Raw genomic sequence first — 15,274 nt, 5'->3', positions numbered from 1 at the left:
ACTAAGATGTAGGTCCGATCTTTCTCTTTTTAAAAAAAATCTAAAGACTTATTTTTTGTCATTTCCCCAATGACAAACTAATTGCAGTTTGAGCTAACGATTCCCTTGTTCTATGGGATCGCTCTTAAAGCACTCCAATGCCTATAGGCCCTTAACGCTATAAAAGTCAAATTAATATAAACATAATCTAGTTAGACAAGCTTGTTATGCAAATTGTTTGTGGAGACTGCTAGATACCTTCAGCACTGCTAGGGCTCTGCCTCCATGTCGGAATCCTTTGGAGGTTAGTAAGAGCACCTAGGTCTGCAACCTCCGGATCTCTAGATGTTTTGGACTACAACTCCCATAATCCTTCACCATTGAATATGCTGGCTAAGGCTGGTGAAAGTTGACATCCAAAACATCTGGAGAGCAAAAGGCTGCAGACGCCTAGTATGATCTCTGTTTTCTTATTGGGCTATATCTGTGGATTTCTGTGGTTAGGTAGGATAATAGTTTTCGTTGGGGCTCGGTAGTTGATACACAATATCTTGAGCATTACTCTTCTAATTTTAGCCAATGAAGGGCTTTCAGGGCAGGGCAATGTAATCAATTGGTTTAAGGGCTAAGAGGAGTCTGGCCACATTGATCTGGGTCCGCTGGAATTTATGTCTGAATTTGGTTACTTATTTTCAGGGAATCTTGAGATAGTAGGTTGATTTAGGGCCTGAAAAAATAATTAAGGTACAAACGTTGGGCTTAGTGTTACAGCTGGTCTATTGGGCGACTTATTCAACATTAACTGAATGCAATAGATATCTATATGTTTGTACTTGAGTCCAAAAAAGGGGTGACAAGAGACACCCCTCTGTTTTTCACATTCAATGGTTAGTCGTGGGTCACTGGACTGACGGTAAGCCGCAATAAATCTGTCAAAAACTAGATTAGTCAAGCCGACGCGAGAGACGTGTTTATTTCTCAAATAACAATGGGATCTGACCCAATACATTTGTTCAGAATAAGAAATCAATAGACCCCCCCGGTGTATATTAGCCCTAATTTGAAAAAGGCTGATAGGGGCCGAAACACGTGTAATTAGAAGGGTATCTCTTTTATTACAGATGAGAATAAAAGACAGTTGAATGGATAAAGGCGCAGTGTCCTGGCTTCGCTTGTATGCTTTGGCATATTATTTTCCCCAGAAAAAATAATTGTCTTGTTAAAAACCAATCGTAAGTTTTCATGCTTTTCCTGATGGGGCGTGAGGCTGGCACATCAATGGGTGCAATTCGGAAAGGAGGCATTTAGGGGTAGGGCATGCAAAGAAAAGAATCTCTTATTTAGTTGCAGTGAGAAACTATTATTGATTGCTCAGGTCTGGCCATTTTGGACAAGTATGATGTGCTTGTTTGTGTTCATGCAAAAGCTTTAGCTCAGTAGGATCTGTAAATCCAGTATGTTTAGGGGGGGATTGACAATAATTCCATGTTGGCGGACAGTGGTCTTATAAAGACATTAAACAACCACAAACACAAGATAAATCCATTGAGGACTTCACCACTCAAACTCGATGTATCTGATTTGAAGTCTCCTACTTTCATGTGAGTTTCTTGGTCTTGCAGGTAAATTGGCTAGCCATTTCAGGACACTGCCCTCAATGGCAATCAGGTTTTATAGCCTTTGTATCGGGTGTTGGGGATTGACTGTATGGTAAGGCTCAGATAGATCAAGAAGTATTAGGATGAATGGCGAGTATTTGTCTAATGATTGAATAATGTTGCAGCTCATGAAGAAGAAGCTGGTTTCCTTGGTGCTTTTAGGGTTGAGGACCGACTGGCTATTGCAGAGCACGTTGCTCTCTTTGCTATGTTTCATAAGTTAGGTGGATGTTATGTTATCTCTGATCTGGGCTAGTAATGGGATGTTAGAAATCGATCAGAAGCGTAATGGCGGCAGACCTTGGAGCTGCCAGTATTTCACCCTGAGTTAGGGACATGTTGCAAAGATCTGTCGGTTTTTTGTGGTCACTTATTGATCTGCATTACTTGCATTCCAAAGAAGGATGTTCTAGCATTGCCACGGACCACAAAAAGTTATTGTGAAAGGGACTGTAAGTGAGGTAAAACTGTCCCAAGAAAATTTACTTTGACAAAAGCAGGATGATAACAAAAGGTTATCAAAAGGTTATCAGCACCCAGCAGAGTTAATTTTGTCAGTGCAGAAAAAAGGAACACCATTATTATTTGCCCAAACATTTTATTTTAGGGCATTACATACTTGAAAAAGGCAAGAAAGTGTATTTGGTCCGCAATTCTGACAATGAGAGTAAATGATTTGAAAGGTAAAGCCAGCAGGACTGGAGAAAGGGGAACACGGTGGCGAAATGTGGGGGAAATGGGCTGTAGCCACAGAAGATGCATGCAAATCAATAAACTACCTAATGTGGGTTCAATGAGGGGGAACCTGCAAACTTCATTTGTTGAAGTGGATCTGCACGCAATTCACTTGGCTGTTCTGGGAAGTTCACACTTCTGCGATTACATGCTAGCTGGGAACATTGCAGAGGGACTCTTAGTAAGTACTAAGAGGCATGCATGATCCTAGGCCTAAACAAAGGGGGTTTCATTACTGAAGCCGTTTGCAATCTCACACTGTCTATCTAAAACTGCATGAAAGTCAAGGGGATAATTCTTCACCAGGAATGCTGTATGGAACTTAGGGCCATATCTTCTCCACACTCTCACACCTTTCACGTACTACACATGCACAAGGAGAGGGCTAGTGAAACAATCCATCAAAACGCACAAACCGCACACCCCTCTCTAATCATACTACACACCCAATACCTGCAAACGACTCAGACACTGGATGCCACCCTTACAGGCACAACAAGCCCAGTCACATAACAAATCGCCCCCAGAAAGTTCACACGCAGCGATGCCAGTTTCGCCTGGTTCTGCATGCATTAACAGATGAGCATAACGTCTATAGTATCCCTCTCTCCCTCGTTAACTAACCCCACCAACTTTACCTATGCATGAGCACTTGGAGACATAACATATACATATAGCATACATCCTCCCCCCCCATTTCACTTCAATAGAGGGACTAATCCCACCAAGTGTTAGAATTAAACAAATTGAAAGGAAAAGGCTGAATAACAAAAGCCCGGAACTGTGGAATGTCCTACTCGTGGACCAAAGACTGGAACACAACCATTGAAGGGCTTTCAGGGCCGGACAATGTAATCAATTGGTTGAAGGGCTAGGCTGAGTCTGGCCACATTGATCTGGATCAGCTGGAGTTTGTCTGAATTTGGTTACTTATTTTCAGGGAAATTCAGGAAAGCCCTAAAAGATCTCTCTTCTGGAAATCTTACCCTATGTCTTGGCAAGTTCATCACTGGGACACTCTTCAACATTCCTCTAGAGAATGGAGCAAGGATGCTGGCGAGACCGGAATGCAGCACTCCCTTCCATTGTTAGAACAAGCCTGATTTCTCCAAACACATGTTTGCAAGCATCTGTTTTCGCTTCCTTCGCTCCCTTCCTGCTGCTTTCTGTGTTCTCATTTGAACACAGCGGTCTGCAGCATATTGCTTCCGTGGCACATTCCAATGCATCAAATGAAAACTAAGAAAAGATTCAAGACAGTCACACTGTTGCATAATTGATGTATTAATGCATTACACATATTGTATAGACAACTATTTGCATTTCAATCCATCCACAAAAAATATAAATATGATTGGCTTTCGTGAATCTGGTGTCAGAAAAATAAAAATGTAGAAGCAATATTGATTCCATTAATGTACAGTAATCATGACCAGTGCACACTTTTGCTTCACGTGAAACACTACAAAGAAATTGTGTTCATTCATTTCAAAAGAGAGTGGCAAAGCCAATAAATTATTCAGCAGAGTCTTGCCCGGAATGGTTCCCTGTGTACATTGTCGGACACATAATATTAGAGATGACAATGATTTAAATTAACTTGATGGCACTTCATGGTTTTGAATTCAAAGAGGTCAGTGTGTTGCTTTCGTGCATTGTCCTCTGATGAAGCTGTGCCGATTGCAGCATTTTTACAGCACAGAATCTCCAAATTGATAAGGCATGTGTCCAGCAATCATTTCTTGGATGCCTAACTCCATAGTTATTCTACTCCTGGCCGGTCTAGGTCCCCTTTGTGTCTTTGATGGACTGTTCCAATCTTGTACTGTATAATAAGGGAGCATAAAGGGCGGTAGATCCAAGTATAGTGTGTAAAGGCTGATATACACCATCACCTTAACAGATGACAGACACACTGTCGGTGTTAAAATCCAACCAGCTCGGGTAAGGAAAACTCTAGAAAGGTAGCTTTGCCGAGAGAGCATCGAAGCAGAGGCAAGTTCAAATATGATGTTCATCAAACAAAAAAGCATAACATGTTCATGGAAATATAGCATTCGCACACGTGTAGGTAGTATATAATTCACTGCACAAACTATCTTGCCAATAGGGAAACTAATAAACACACACACCTGGAGAAGGGCCGGCCTGTTGATACTGCAAAAGGCGCACCAGTTAACTGATCTGATGAATGGTACAGAGATGCCGACAGTGGCTTTTGTTTGCTTAGGCAATGAAAACAGCATTAAACAGGAGAAGTGAAGATGTGGCTATGTCAGAGGAAAACAGTAAAACCCACATACCTTTTACGATATGCGGATTCAATGCGATCAAATTTCCCATTAAGAGCGTCTTTTACATCACATGTAGACTTCACAAAAATGTGTGTATAGCAATTGGAGAAACGACTGTATAGTATCTGCACTCCTACTCATTTCTGAAACATTTTATTGAAGACATTTGCCATCTGTCCCTGAATATAGAGCACACCTGATATACAAGAGATGCAATTGAGGTAGTTGCACATATCTAAATATCTTCTGCAATTGCATCCTGGAGGGCTTTGCATGATTGTAGGTGCATGTATAACCAGAAGACACATGCAGAGTATGACAGCACCCACTTTCCTTGCCCCAGGTTAAGGCTCACGCCCAAAGATGCAAGGGCTCTTTTCATGCTCTTAAGTCAATGCCGGAAAAATAGAGAAAGACAATATGTTCAAAGAACATGGAAGTGGATCACTTGATAAAGAGATTATCGGGGTGAACAGAGCAAATGCGAGGCAATGGTTTCCAATAGAAGGAAATGGAAGTAGGGGGGTGAAAACAATACAGAACAGAGAAAGCTGAAAAGAGGGAAAAAGAAAGACAAAAGGTGTGTTATAGGAAAACTGGTCAAAATCGAATGCGGGGAGCCATAACTTTAGAGAAAGAAAAACCCCTGCAATGATACAAGCCTAATGGTTTTCAGCTTCCCAAGATGCTCATTTTTACCCAGCGGAAACGCTGTACAGTATTGGACCAATGAACACTGATCGTTCCAATGCAGCCTGAACTCTGATGGCATCATTCCATCAACGACTCCACCGTATCCTTCGCCTCGGTTTCATTGCTCTCTAGGAGTTTGATGACTTGCTTGGTGCAGCCAGGAGTGCTGGGCGGTTCGGCAGCCTTTGTAAGATCCCTTTGGCTGTCAGTGGTCGCACAGTGTTCAGTAGGGCCATTCTCTCGGGAGTTCTTGCTGGCGAACGGATGACTGGCTGGTGCGAGAGGGCAACTTTTGGGGAGTTCTTATCCACCAGTGGCCTTATCAAAACAAACAAACACGACCCAATTAGAAGGATTACGACAGTGTCGTTTCAGCTTAATTGTACATTTTAGTTTAAGTTTCATGATAGACAGACTATACTTCTTTCAGGAGCGTGAACTACAGACGCCGTGTATGCCTATATTCTCCCAGTAACCTCGGGCTAACCAAGGAACAACTCCATGCTCTCTTCCTGTGACTAGCAGTCACTGCTGCCATGTGCTGCCATGCACTTTGTGACATGCTGTGAGGCTGCACAGAAGCTAACACCGAGTGCCTTGATTAGAAAAGGTTAGTTCCCCATCATAAGCATCAGTGTCCTATAGGAACATACAATTTAACAGGTCTACCTTAATATTCTGAATCAGCAGTCGCGAACACACAGATTCACGCACAGACTCTCACAGCTCGGCGAAAACACCATCTGCTTAAATTCTGGGGAGTTTGTTGTCACTCTGTGTAGACAGAGGGATGGGTGGAGGGGCATGACACAGGACAGCAGCAGTATGGTTGGCTAGCATGGAACCGGTTCCACTAGACATGACGACGGGCAAGCCAGGAAGGAGACGAGGTAAGGGAGGTTTGGATTGAGCTGGGTGGTGGGTTGTGTTTGACCAGGGTTAAGTGACGGTATGGGGGCAAAGCCACCCACTGAGTGGTTCCCAAGGGAGGGGGGAAGGGAAAGCAAAAGGCGATGGCTGGGGGTGTTTATTGAGGAGGCATGGGGCAAAGCCACTACAGTGGGACATAGACAGAAACAAGGCAGCAGGAGGAGTCAAATCAGGGAAACACACTGCAGTACAAGGGTTGGCGAGTGGGATTCGGCGAGAGAGGTCCATTGCCGGTGTTACAATATCTACTCGCCCACCTGCATAGTCGAGGAGATTTTTTGAAGGTCCAGTACCATCCAAATGGTACTCAACCTTGCTAGCGAGTATGGGAGTGTCTTAAACTTTTATTTGACATTTACTGTTTGCAGTAAATGGCACATAAACGCTTCACTGTGTATGGCTGGTCTCTCGGTGGCAGCATTGTGCAAAATATGAAGTGCCCTTATCATGCTATGCACCATTTTACAGAAAGCGCTGGTACATGCTTTTTCACCCGTCACCGAGACAAGTGCATTTCTCTTAGGTTGAATCTGTAAACTAAGGCACTTGACCTGAGCGTCTAGAAGATATTTAAGAATTTGCAAGGCCTTCAGCGGGTATATGCATCGAAGACAACTGCTTTGAGCGAAGCTCACAGATCCAATTTAACATAGGTTGGCTGGAGCACACACCTTCAATTGCCTGTAAATGCAAGCCCAACATTATTTTTTTCAAAATCAATTAGCATATTTTGGGAATTACATTTTTCTTCATTAGCTTTCCAGCTTAATTAATTAAAATCGTATTGTTTTCAATGTCACAGGAAGTTATTAATATCCCAAACAAATACAATGCAGCATGTTTGTGTTCTGCTGAAACAGCCTCTTGCAGGGTGTATCCAAGACAGGTCGGATCAAAGGACAATAAAAATTAAGTTGGCTGTAGGAAAGAGTCCAAGTTAGGAAATCACCACCAAGAAATAATAAAAATAGAACTTAAATTGCTCTTTAAACAGTTTCAAGGCACACCTCCTCTAGTGGTGTACTCTGAGGTTTCCCAGTATGCTGTATGCCTTTTTGCGATCCAGGTCTCTACCCTATAGTCATATAGGAAGACTTATTTCTCAGACTTTCACTTTTATGATGCTAAAGTTAAGTCGAAGCTAGAGGCCCCCAAGTTAATTAACTTCCTTCGCTGTAACACCAAATGCAGAGATCTATTTAACCTTTCTGTACTGGTTTGGCAGGCTGAAAAACAATGGTCTGGAGGGTTAACTAGAGCCACACCAGTGGTTACGTTTAATTCAAAACCTTCTAACCATAAACCTTCAGATGTGATAACTGCTTTCCCTCAAAGACAGTGGATACCTCAACAAACTCCACTGCAAATAAATAAGCAAAGTTTCCTAACAAGCTTTGCATTTTTTCGTCCAGATAATGGGAAAACATTATAGGTAAAACATGGTTTCATTTATATCTCTTGAGCCTGGTACAAATTCCCAGCTGCAAGGCTCTGCGAAAGCTTAGAAGGATGAGCAGGGAGAGATGCCACTCTTCCTTTGGGGATAGACTCTTTAAGATAAGATAGTCTTCCTTAAAATGATGTGTTCCTGCTGGGACACATATGAGCCATGTTTTTATTTAAATTATTGTTATGTTGATAATGAGATAAATAATCAACCTTTCAATAATTAACATAATTCTTGTATATATATATTACATTACAGAGTATGAGAAATAAAATGCAGGAAAAATAAATAAAAAGAAGGGTGACAGCTTCCCTAAAAATACCATATGACACAATTAAACATTGTAAAATCAATATTAGGATAATCATATGCAGAAGCAATTCAATTTCATCATCTGTAACCAACAGAATTTTACAGGTTATCCCAAATTTAAGCACAAGACGAATTTTACAATTGCAAATCTCACTTTCAATATTCTTGTTTGGAATAATTGCTCAAAAATAGAACGTATTGGACTAGTAGAGGAGATCCCTATGGATTCTCCTTATATCAATGTCACACAAGAACATCAACGGTAAGCAATTATTAAGTCATTTATAAACATATTTCACCAAAAGTGTAGCCTAAATCTATATTGCCCTCCGACATACTAAGTAAACCCTATTGAATTTCTATCCCTAGTCAGCGCTGGGAATCCGCTTATCTAGGGTTATAGTAAAGAAAAGAGAAACTTGCCCTAATCTATGTCTGAATCACCATCCAAACCTTTTATACCAAATTAAGTTTTAAAAACGTGTGTAGTTAGCTTTGCAAATGAAAAGCTCCAATTTTAATGTTTTTCTATGCTCTGCGACTTCACACTTCTAAAAAGGTACAGAGCTGCAGTTAAATGTCTCTGGTCTGTTTACAAATGATCACTATTATTAGCTTGTGATCATATCAATGCACCAAACGCCTCCCTTTGTTGCGGATTTGATGTGCATTGTAAATGAAACAATACATACTACCCACTTGGGCAGCAGGCATGTGCAAAAAGACGGAAAAGAGAAAATATTTCTTCTGGAATTAAAGTGACCCAGGCTTCTTGTTAGGAGGTCACCATTGGCCTACCAGTTTCAGTGGTTTATAAGGTTAATTACCCACTTTCTTTAAGGCCACAGCATCCAATGCCCTGCTGTCAGGCAAAAGAGATCATATCTCTGCACAAACATGCCCCACCTGCAGATAAGACAAAGGGGGCGAAGGTAGACACAGTGACATGGTTTTAGTATATATCCAATGTCTATGGTGATACTCCAGTCTAATCAGTCATGTGGCTTACCCTGATGTTTCAAGAGGTATCCTCAGTGCGGGCGGTGATTTAGCTCTTCAAAGGCTGCAACTAGTATTTACTGCATGCCGTCACAACCTGTCAGTCATTAATATATGTATCAGGTTGTGATGAAGGAGGGATCAATCTTACACGCACACGGCGTGTATGCATACTTATTTGTTATTTAAAAATGTTTTCTAGTGAGTGGCTATTCGTGTACCCAACCCAAATGGGTCGGGTGCACTTTCAAAGATGCAAACTAAATGGGTTCTGCAGATGATACATGCAGTTTTGTAGTCAGCCGTGTCCATGATCACCGTGGCTCCACCCTTGTCGGACGGTTTTATGGTGATGTCATCGAGCGATTTTAGGGCGATTCTTTCCCTGGCCGTAAAGTTGTTGTGCCCCGTGTTGTGTTCTGTCTACATAGATACAATCTATGATTGCCTCTGATGTTTTATTCCTCCATGTGCTAGTTGGTGGCATAGCCCCACTTACAGCTCCATTTACCATGATTAGGTCTCTGCTGGCCATTAGCACATTCCATCGACATGTGAGTATGATGTCATTTGATGTGGACTTGGTCATGCATTGAATGTTTAAGTCACCAGTCACAATGGTGGATGTTATTGAGGGGTCTAACATGATTAGGTTTAATATGAAGTCCATGGGCGTGACAAATGAAAAAAATCAGCGAGTAGGGCTGAGTGATTCCAGTACAAGCTAACTAGGGCTAGGATTTTATTGGGCGTTATCTTGACCAATTGAATGTAGCTATTTGGTTCTGCGCAAGCCTCTACTTCCAGGCCTGTCAAGTTCTTTACAGCTACCAATAATCCAGCCATTGGTCTGCCCTTAGCCTGGATTATTGCTGGAAGCACTAAAATTGCATGGTCATCCAACACTGGGGATTCAACAAGCCAAGTCTCTTGGAGAGCAATTATGTCATATGAATCCAAATCATTTGTGTTCGAGTTCATGAGGTGCTTCTGCCCTCTTGTATTCCAGCTGAGAAGCCAGTAAGATTGTGATTCAAGTCTCTCCAACTGCTATTGTTCATCAACTAGTCATGAGTGAGAAGACTGGTGTAGCTGCTTGCTAACATGGATTTGACAATGATTACTTGAGGCTTGTTGAGAACACATCACAGTGATAATTGGTGATTGCGAGGTCCTATTTGAGGAGTGAGCACTAGCCAAGTCTGTATGAAGTTCTATGTTATTTGATTCATGGCCAAGACAGAACCCTAACTCGAAAAGTGAGTGCCTGGCCTGCCATATGGTATTGAAAACAATACCAGACTTTATCCAAAGTCTGGCTCTAGAAAGGTGAGAGTCATCGGTAAATTCTACTCGAGTGGTGTCTGAAGTGGAAAGATCCTCTAAGGATGGTACGTCATTAAAGCTGTTCAGGACACAAGTCCTGTTTAGGTCATAAGTGGGATAAGGCCTCGGTATGCAATATATTATCAATTTGTGGTAGTATACAGGTTGCAGAGTCTTCACCATTTTGGCCTCTAAGGGTGCAAGACTAGATGAGGGTTGTTTCTGTTTTCTCGACTGTTGATCGTTAAGTGAGTTTGTGAGCAATGAGCTTGTTAATTAATCTTTAAATGCATATGGTCCCTTGAGCGCCTTCTTTGTGTATTCAGTGACATGCAAGTACTGTGCCACAGACTTGGCTATAGACTCTTCTTTACTCAAAGGTAAGGTACTGATTTCGAAATTCGAACTATTATGTTGTTGAGGCTTGGAGCTTTGTTTGCAAAAGTTATTTGCAGGCTCTTTCTGGGACTGCAAGGCAATTACTTGCAATAGATCATCAATCAGTTCTTGACTGGAATTGGTTTCAATAGTCTGTGTTACATGAACTTGCTTAGATCTACTGTTTAGGGCTAAATTCATGTCTTTTTTTGTGATAGCTGCACTGGCATTATGCAGTTGTTTCTTGGGTAGAGACAGAGCTCGCAAAAAGTCTTTCAATCCCATCTGATTTTGCACAGCGGGCATTTTTATATTTTTTATTCTTTTTGATTTGTTGGACAGGTTGGGGGGGGTTCCTTTCTTTTTTGACTTTGCAAAGATAGTGAAATTGAATTTTTATAATGCACTAGAAGGTATGGCAAGGGAACAAGGGGGGGCTTCCACACCTTTCAGGTCCGCATTATAGATTGGTTGATTACACATCAATGTTACAGGGGTCTGAGTGCTTAACAAATCAGCTGTTTTTGGTTGACTAAAAGGGCTAGAATTTGTCAAGGGTTTCTCAGGTATCTGTAGTACATCTTTCAGATCCCCATTGCTGGGCTCTGAATTAACCAACAATGTTACGGGGGCTTGAGAGGATATTAAATCAACTACATTGGATAGTACTAGGGCGTAACACAGACATGCCAGACACATGTGCATTGTGGCGCAATAATCACAAAATGTGAGCATTTAGCTTGGTATTTAATGTTTCACATAAGGTCGTTATTTGAGTGTGTGTGGGATGCCCATTATTGGAATTATCCTCTATCAAGAGTTTCTAAGTATGTTAGTTTGAATGTCGATTTTGGTGCTTAACGACTCGCAGAGTTTCACTAGCGACAGCAAGGTTGTGTTCATAGCTGTCAACGTTCGTTCCAGTAGGGGAGGCGCTGATGAGCCTACGGTCAAGGGCTGGTCTGTGGGCCGTCTTTTTCTCAAACGCGTGCGCGCAAATGCACGCGTCCTACACATAATATAGGATGCTGGGTAAAGTGGGCAAAGCTGTGCAATTACAGCCACAAGTGGTAATTCACGTGCCAGCACAATCAAGAGGAGGATAGTGCCACAGTCACAACAGCACTTATCAAAAGCACTTTGCTCAAATGCGTGAGCTATGTTTATCAGAGGGAGGACTTGGAACAAGGCATTTTCATGTACCTAAAAGATGTGGGGGCAACATGTACAGCTTTGGTACAAATGGGTTTGTAGTTCAGGCAACAGTTTAGGTTTGGGTTGCATGTTGGCTGCTGTGGTTTAGGGAGGAGGCTAAGAAGCTGCAGGCCCAGGCTGCTGGGGTGGTTTGCATACTACAGGAGATACTAGACCAGTCCTCACTCTCCCCCATGAAGCCCTATTGAAAGAAATTACACCAAACCTGGCAAATCCTGCAGAATCAGTGCCATTCTATCTAGAGATGGCTAACCTCTAGCATTCACATCCTTTATAGGGGGAAAAGCGCAAAAAAGGAAAACATTGCTTCTGCATAATCTCTGATGAGGGATCAACAGCAACAAATTTAAGAATGTTTTGACCAATGAATTGGACGCAAATTGGTTAACAGTTTCGGAGTAGTTCATGTTTCTTGCCCCTCAGGCTCCAAGTATCACTTCTACAGTATTATAATTTATAATTGTTCTTTTATAAACGCACTTAATACCGGGGACCAGTTTCTAAGCATGAGTCCGGGATTCAAACCTGTGTTGCTATGCAAAGTCTTACTTCCAAGACAAACATGTTGCCCTTGAGCTATCCTCCCGGCATTAAAGCAGCACTGGCAGTCATAAAGATATATGTGGCACAGTATTAGCAAATTATACAAGGTTAGAAAAAACGGAAACGTGAAAGAACATTAATGAGGACGTGCATATTGAGCAAGGCAGCAACAGGACACAGAGGAAAATGAAGTAAATAGCAACTGGCTGTAAAATTGTACTTGTCTTAAACCCCCATTGTGAACCAGCTATTATTGTTTGGCCCCGATTTTGGAATTACTGATCTTAGAAAACAACCACCACATGTGCATTTATACACACACGATCTCATGCATAGTCTAGAGCACCCACCTGATATCTGTTGATCCAACTGCTGTTGGCCTTATGGCAGGACACCTAGTGACGTTCTCATAGACCCTGGATGTCTTAAGGTTGTTGTCTAGTCTTCGCATTGCGGGTTCTGAATTATTAGGGGCACTATCAAAATCCAAAACAGGAAATGCTTCATCTGCGAGTCCTGTTCTGCTTTCAGCTTTGCATTGCGTTTGCGGCAACGTTGTGTCTTGTTTAATGGGCATTTTCAAATGTCTTATTCTAATGCCTTTAGATTTCTGGTAACTGTTGTTGGCTCCTTGTGGTGATGGTGGTGATGGACATTTTGGTAGAGTGTGTAGTTGCGAACTGAAACGGGCAGTGCATTGGGAGATTTTCTGGACTCGCAAAGAAGCAGGCCCTAAATAAAAACAAACAACTATTACATCGAAAAGAATCTGTTCATGCAATAATAAACACAGCATAAATCCAAAATGAATTCAAAAGGTTTATAAAAATATATTGCTATATGCATTATTTCTAGATGCATTCATATTTGGCTATTTCCATAAAAAAGATTAGAAGTCACACAACATAAGCATACAAATAACTTAGCATACTTTTTATATATGTCAGGATTTTAAAATACACAAGTTACATTTTATAAATGTGTTGCTTAAATCATTAAACATTTCCTTACTTACATATTCAATGTTTAAATTGCTTTCATGCATTTTGTGATTGCAAGCCACCCATTCTTCACCATGACTGCAATACATAAAGAAGCATTGGCAAACTAACTTTTTTGCCTCTTGTATGGGCATTGGATAGGAAATTGCCATGGACTTCCATCATATGCTGAGTTACTCATACGACCTATCAGCTGTTGCCATCTTGGGACTATAGGAGTATGGGCTCCGGATTTCAACATTTAGTCTCTGCATTTCAGCATTCACATTTTCAGTTTTAACTATGGTCAAGGGTGTAAGACTCATTGAGGTACTCAAGAGTATGAACATCAGGCTGAAGTTAAATAGATGCCAATGCACAGAGCACATGCAAAAAAATTATCACTTTGCTCCATGATGATATTTCAATGAACTGAGCTGCACTACATGTAATACTAACATAATCTAATATACTAACTAACCCAATCCCATCTAACATGTAACTGAATCCCATAATAACATTTAGTGCAAATGAGTCCATGATGAAATAAACTGGATACAGATTGAGAAAATGCATGATGCTCTGAAAATGGGAAAGAAAACTGAACTTTAAACGTGCAGGCTGAATCTGCGCTATGTGGTAAACTGAAAAATGTGAAGATCTGTTCTGCTAAAAACATGGCATTGTATTAAAGCAGGAAGCGCAAGAGAGATGTATCATTGCTCTCTTCAGCAATGCAGTTAGCACAATGAGAAAGGCAGATTGCGTGGTGTTCTAGTGGGATGAGCTGGACAAGGGGTGGTGCTGGGGATTGACAAGGGGTTTCATAAAAAGGGGTTGGAGGCAGAGATAGGGGGCATTCCTCTTCTGGCACTGTCTGAAGAAGAAGCATAGGGCTAGACTGCTGGGCTAAGGCTGAAGCGGTTTATTCCTTTAGCAGAGCTGCGAGATTCCAAGCGACCGTAGCTGTGGATATGATATGATATGTTTATTTATATCGCGCCTATACACAATGTGTTTCAAAGCGCTTCAAGGCAAGGAAGGGAACAAGGGAAAATACAACGACATTCTTAGAGGCCATGAACAGTAAGGATGTGAAATTAACTATCGTACTCGGCCTGACGACATTTCAGATAGTGCAAGTGCTAAGACATAGATAAGGGAGGGGGAGAGTGGGAAGGAAATGGAAACAGACAGGCGACTACCGTACTAGGTCTGGCGACATTTCTGGTAGAGCTGGAGGAAAACAAAAGGTGAGGGAGAGGGATGCAGAAAGGGAGGGGAGGAACAAAACAAGTGAATATCGTACTAGGCCTGACAAAGTTTCAGATAGTGCTGGAGGGAGGGGGGGCAACAGTAAGGGGATAGGGGAGCGACAGACGAGGTTGCTATCATAGTAGGTCCAGGGACAATTCTGATAGAGTAAGTGCATAGAAGAAAGTAAGGGGAGGAGATAGGAAAAGGGAGAGGGGAGCGGAGGGGAGGAGAGAACAGAGAGTAAGCAGTCAAAAAGAGTGGAGAAGCAAGAGAGGAGAGTGAATACAATTGCAGAAGTCAGTAGTAACACATAATGTTGCAAGCCAGGATACAAGATGAAGATGGAACAGCATGATTCAGCGCCACCATGAGTACAAGATGCAAAGGAAATCCAGCATGAGAGTTGAGAAAGGGTGACGCACCGTGAATCAATGAAGTCCATAAAAGTAAAATCCAGCATTGGCCACAAGATGGTGATGGTGAAACCAGAATGTATCAGGACAGACTCCTGTGTGCAGGAAGGGGGGG

The 15,274-nt window shown here is 41.8% G+C and overlaps 1 protein-coding gene across 3 annotated transcripts in view; it reads right to left on the bottom strand.

Annotated features, from left to right (window-relative positions):
* Nucleotides 1–3,635: 3,635 nt before the first annotated feature.
* The window catches only part of LRRC56 (leucine rich repeat containing 56), a 1,196,120-nt gene continuing 1,184,481 nt past the window's right edge, over nt 3,636–15,274 (bottom strand). For all 3 annotated transcript variants that reach the window (XM_069624078.1, XM_069624079.1, XM_069624080.1), the window contains 2 exons: nt 12,860–13,241; nt 3,636–5,677 (listed from right to left, as the gene is read on the bottom strand). In XM_069624078.1, the coding sequence (XP_069480179.1) occupies nt 5,488–5,677; nt 12,860–13,241 (572 nt within the window). In that variant the 3' untranslated portion in view covers nt 3,636–5,487. The remainder of the gene's footprint in view (nt 5,678–12,859; nt 13,242–15,274) is intronic.

The sequence above is a fragment of the Ambystoma mexicanum genome, chromosome 11, assembly GCF_040938575.1.
Source record: "Ambystoma mexicanum isolate Mex_15411 chromosome 11, UKY_AmexF1_1, whole genome shotgun sequence".
In the NCBI taxonomy this organism is placed as follows: Eukaryota; Metazoa; Chordata; class Amphibia; order Caudata; family Ambystomatidae; genus Ambystoma; species Ambystoma mexicanum.
The sequence above is the reverse complement of the archived record's forward strand: the minus strand, read 5'-3'. Positions and strand labels throughout refer to the sequence as shown.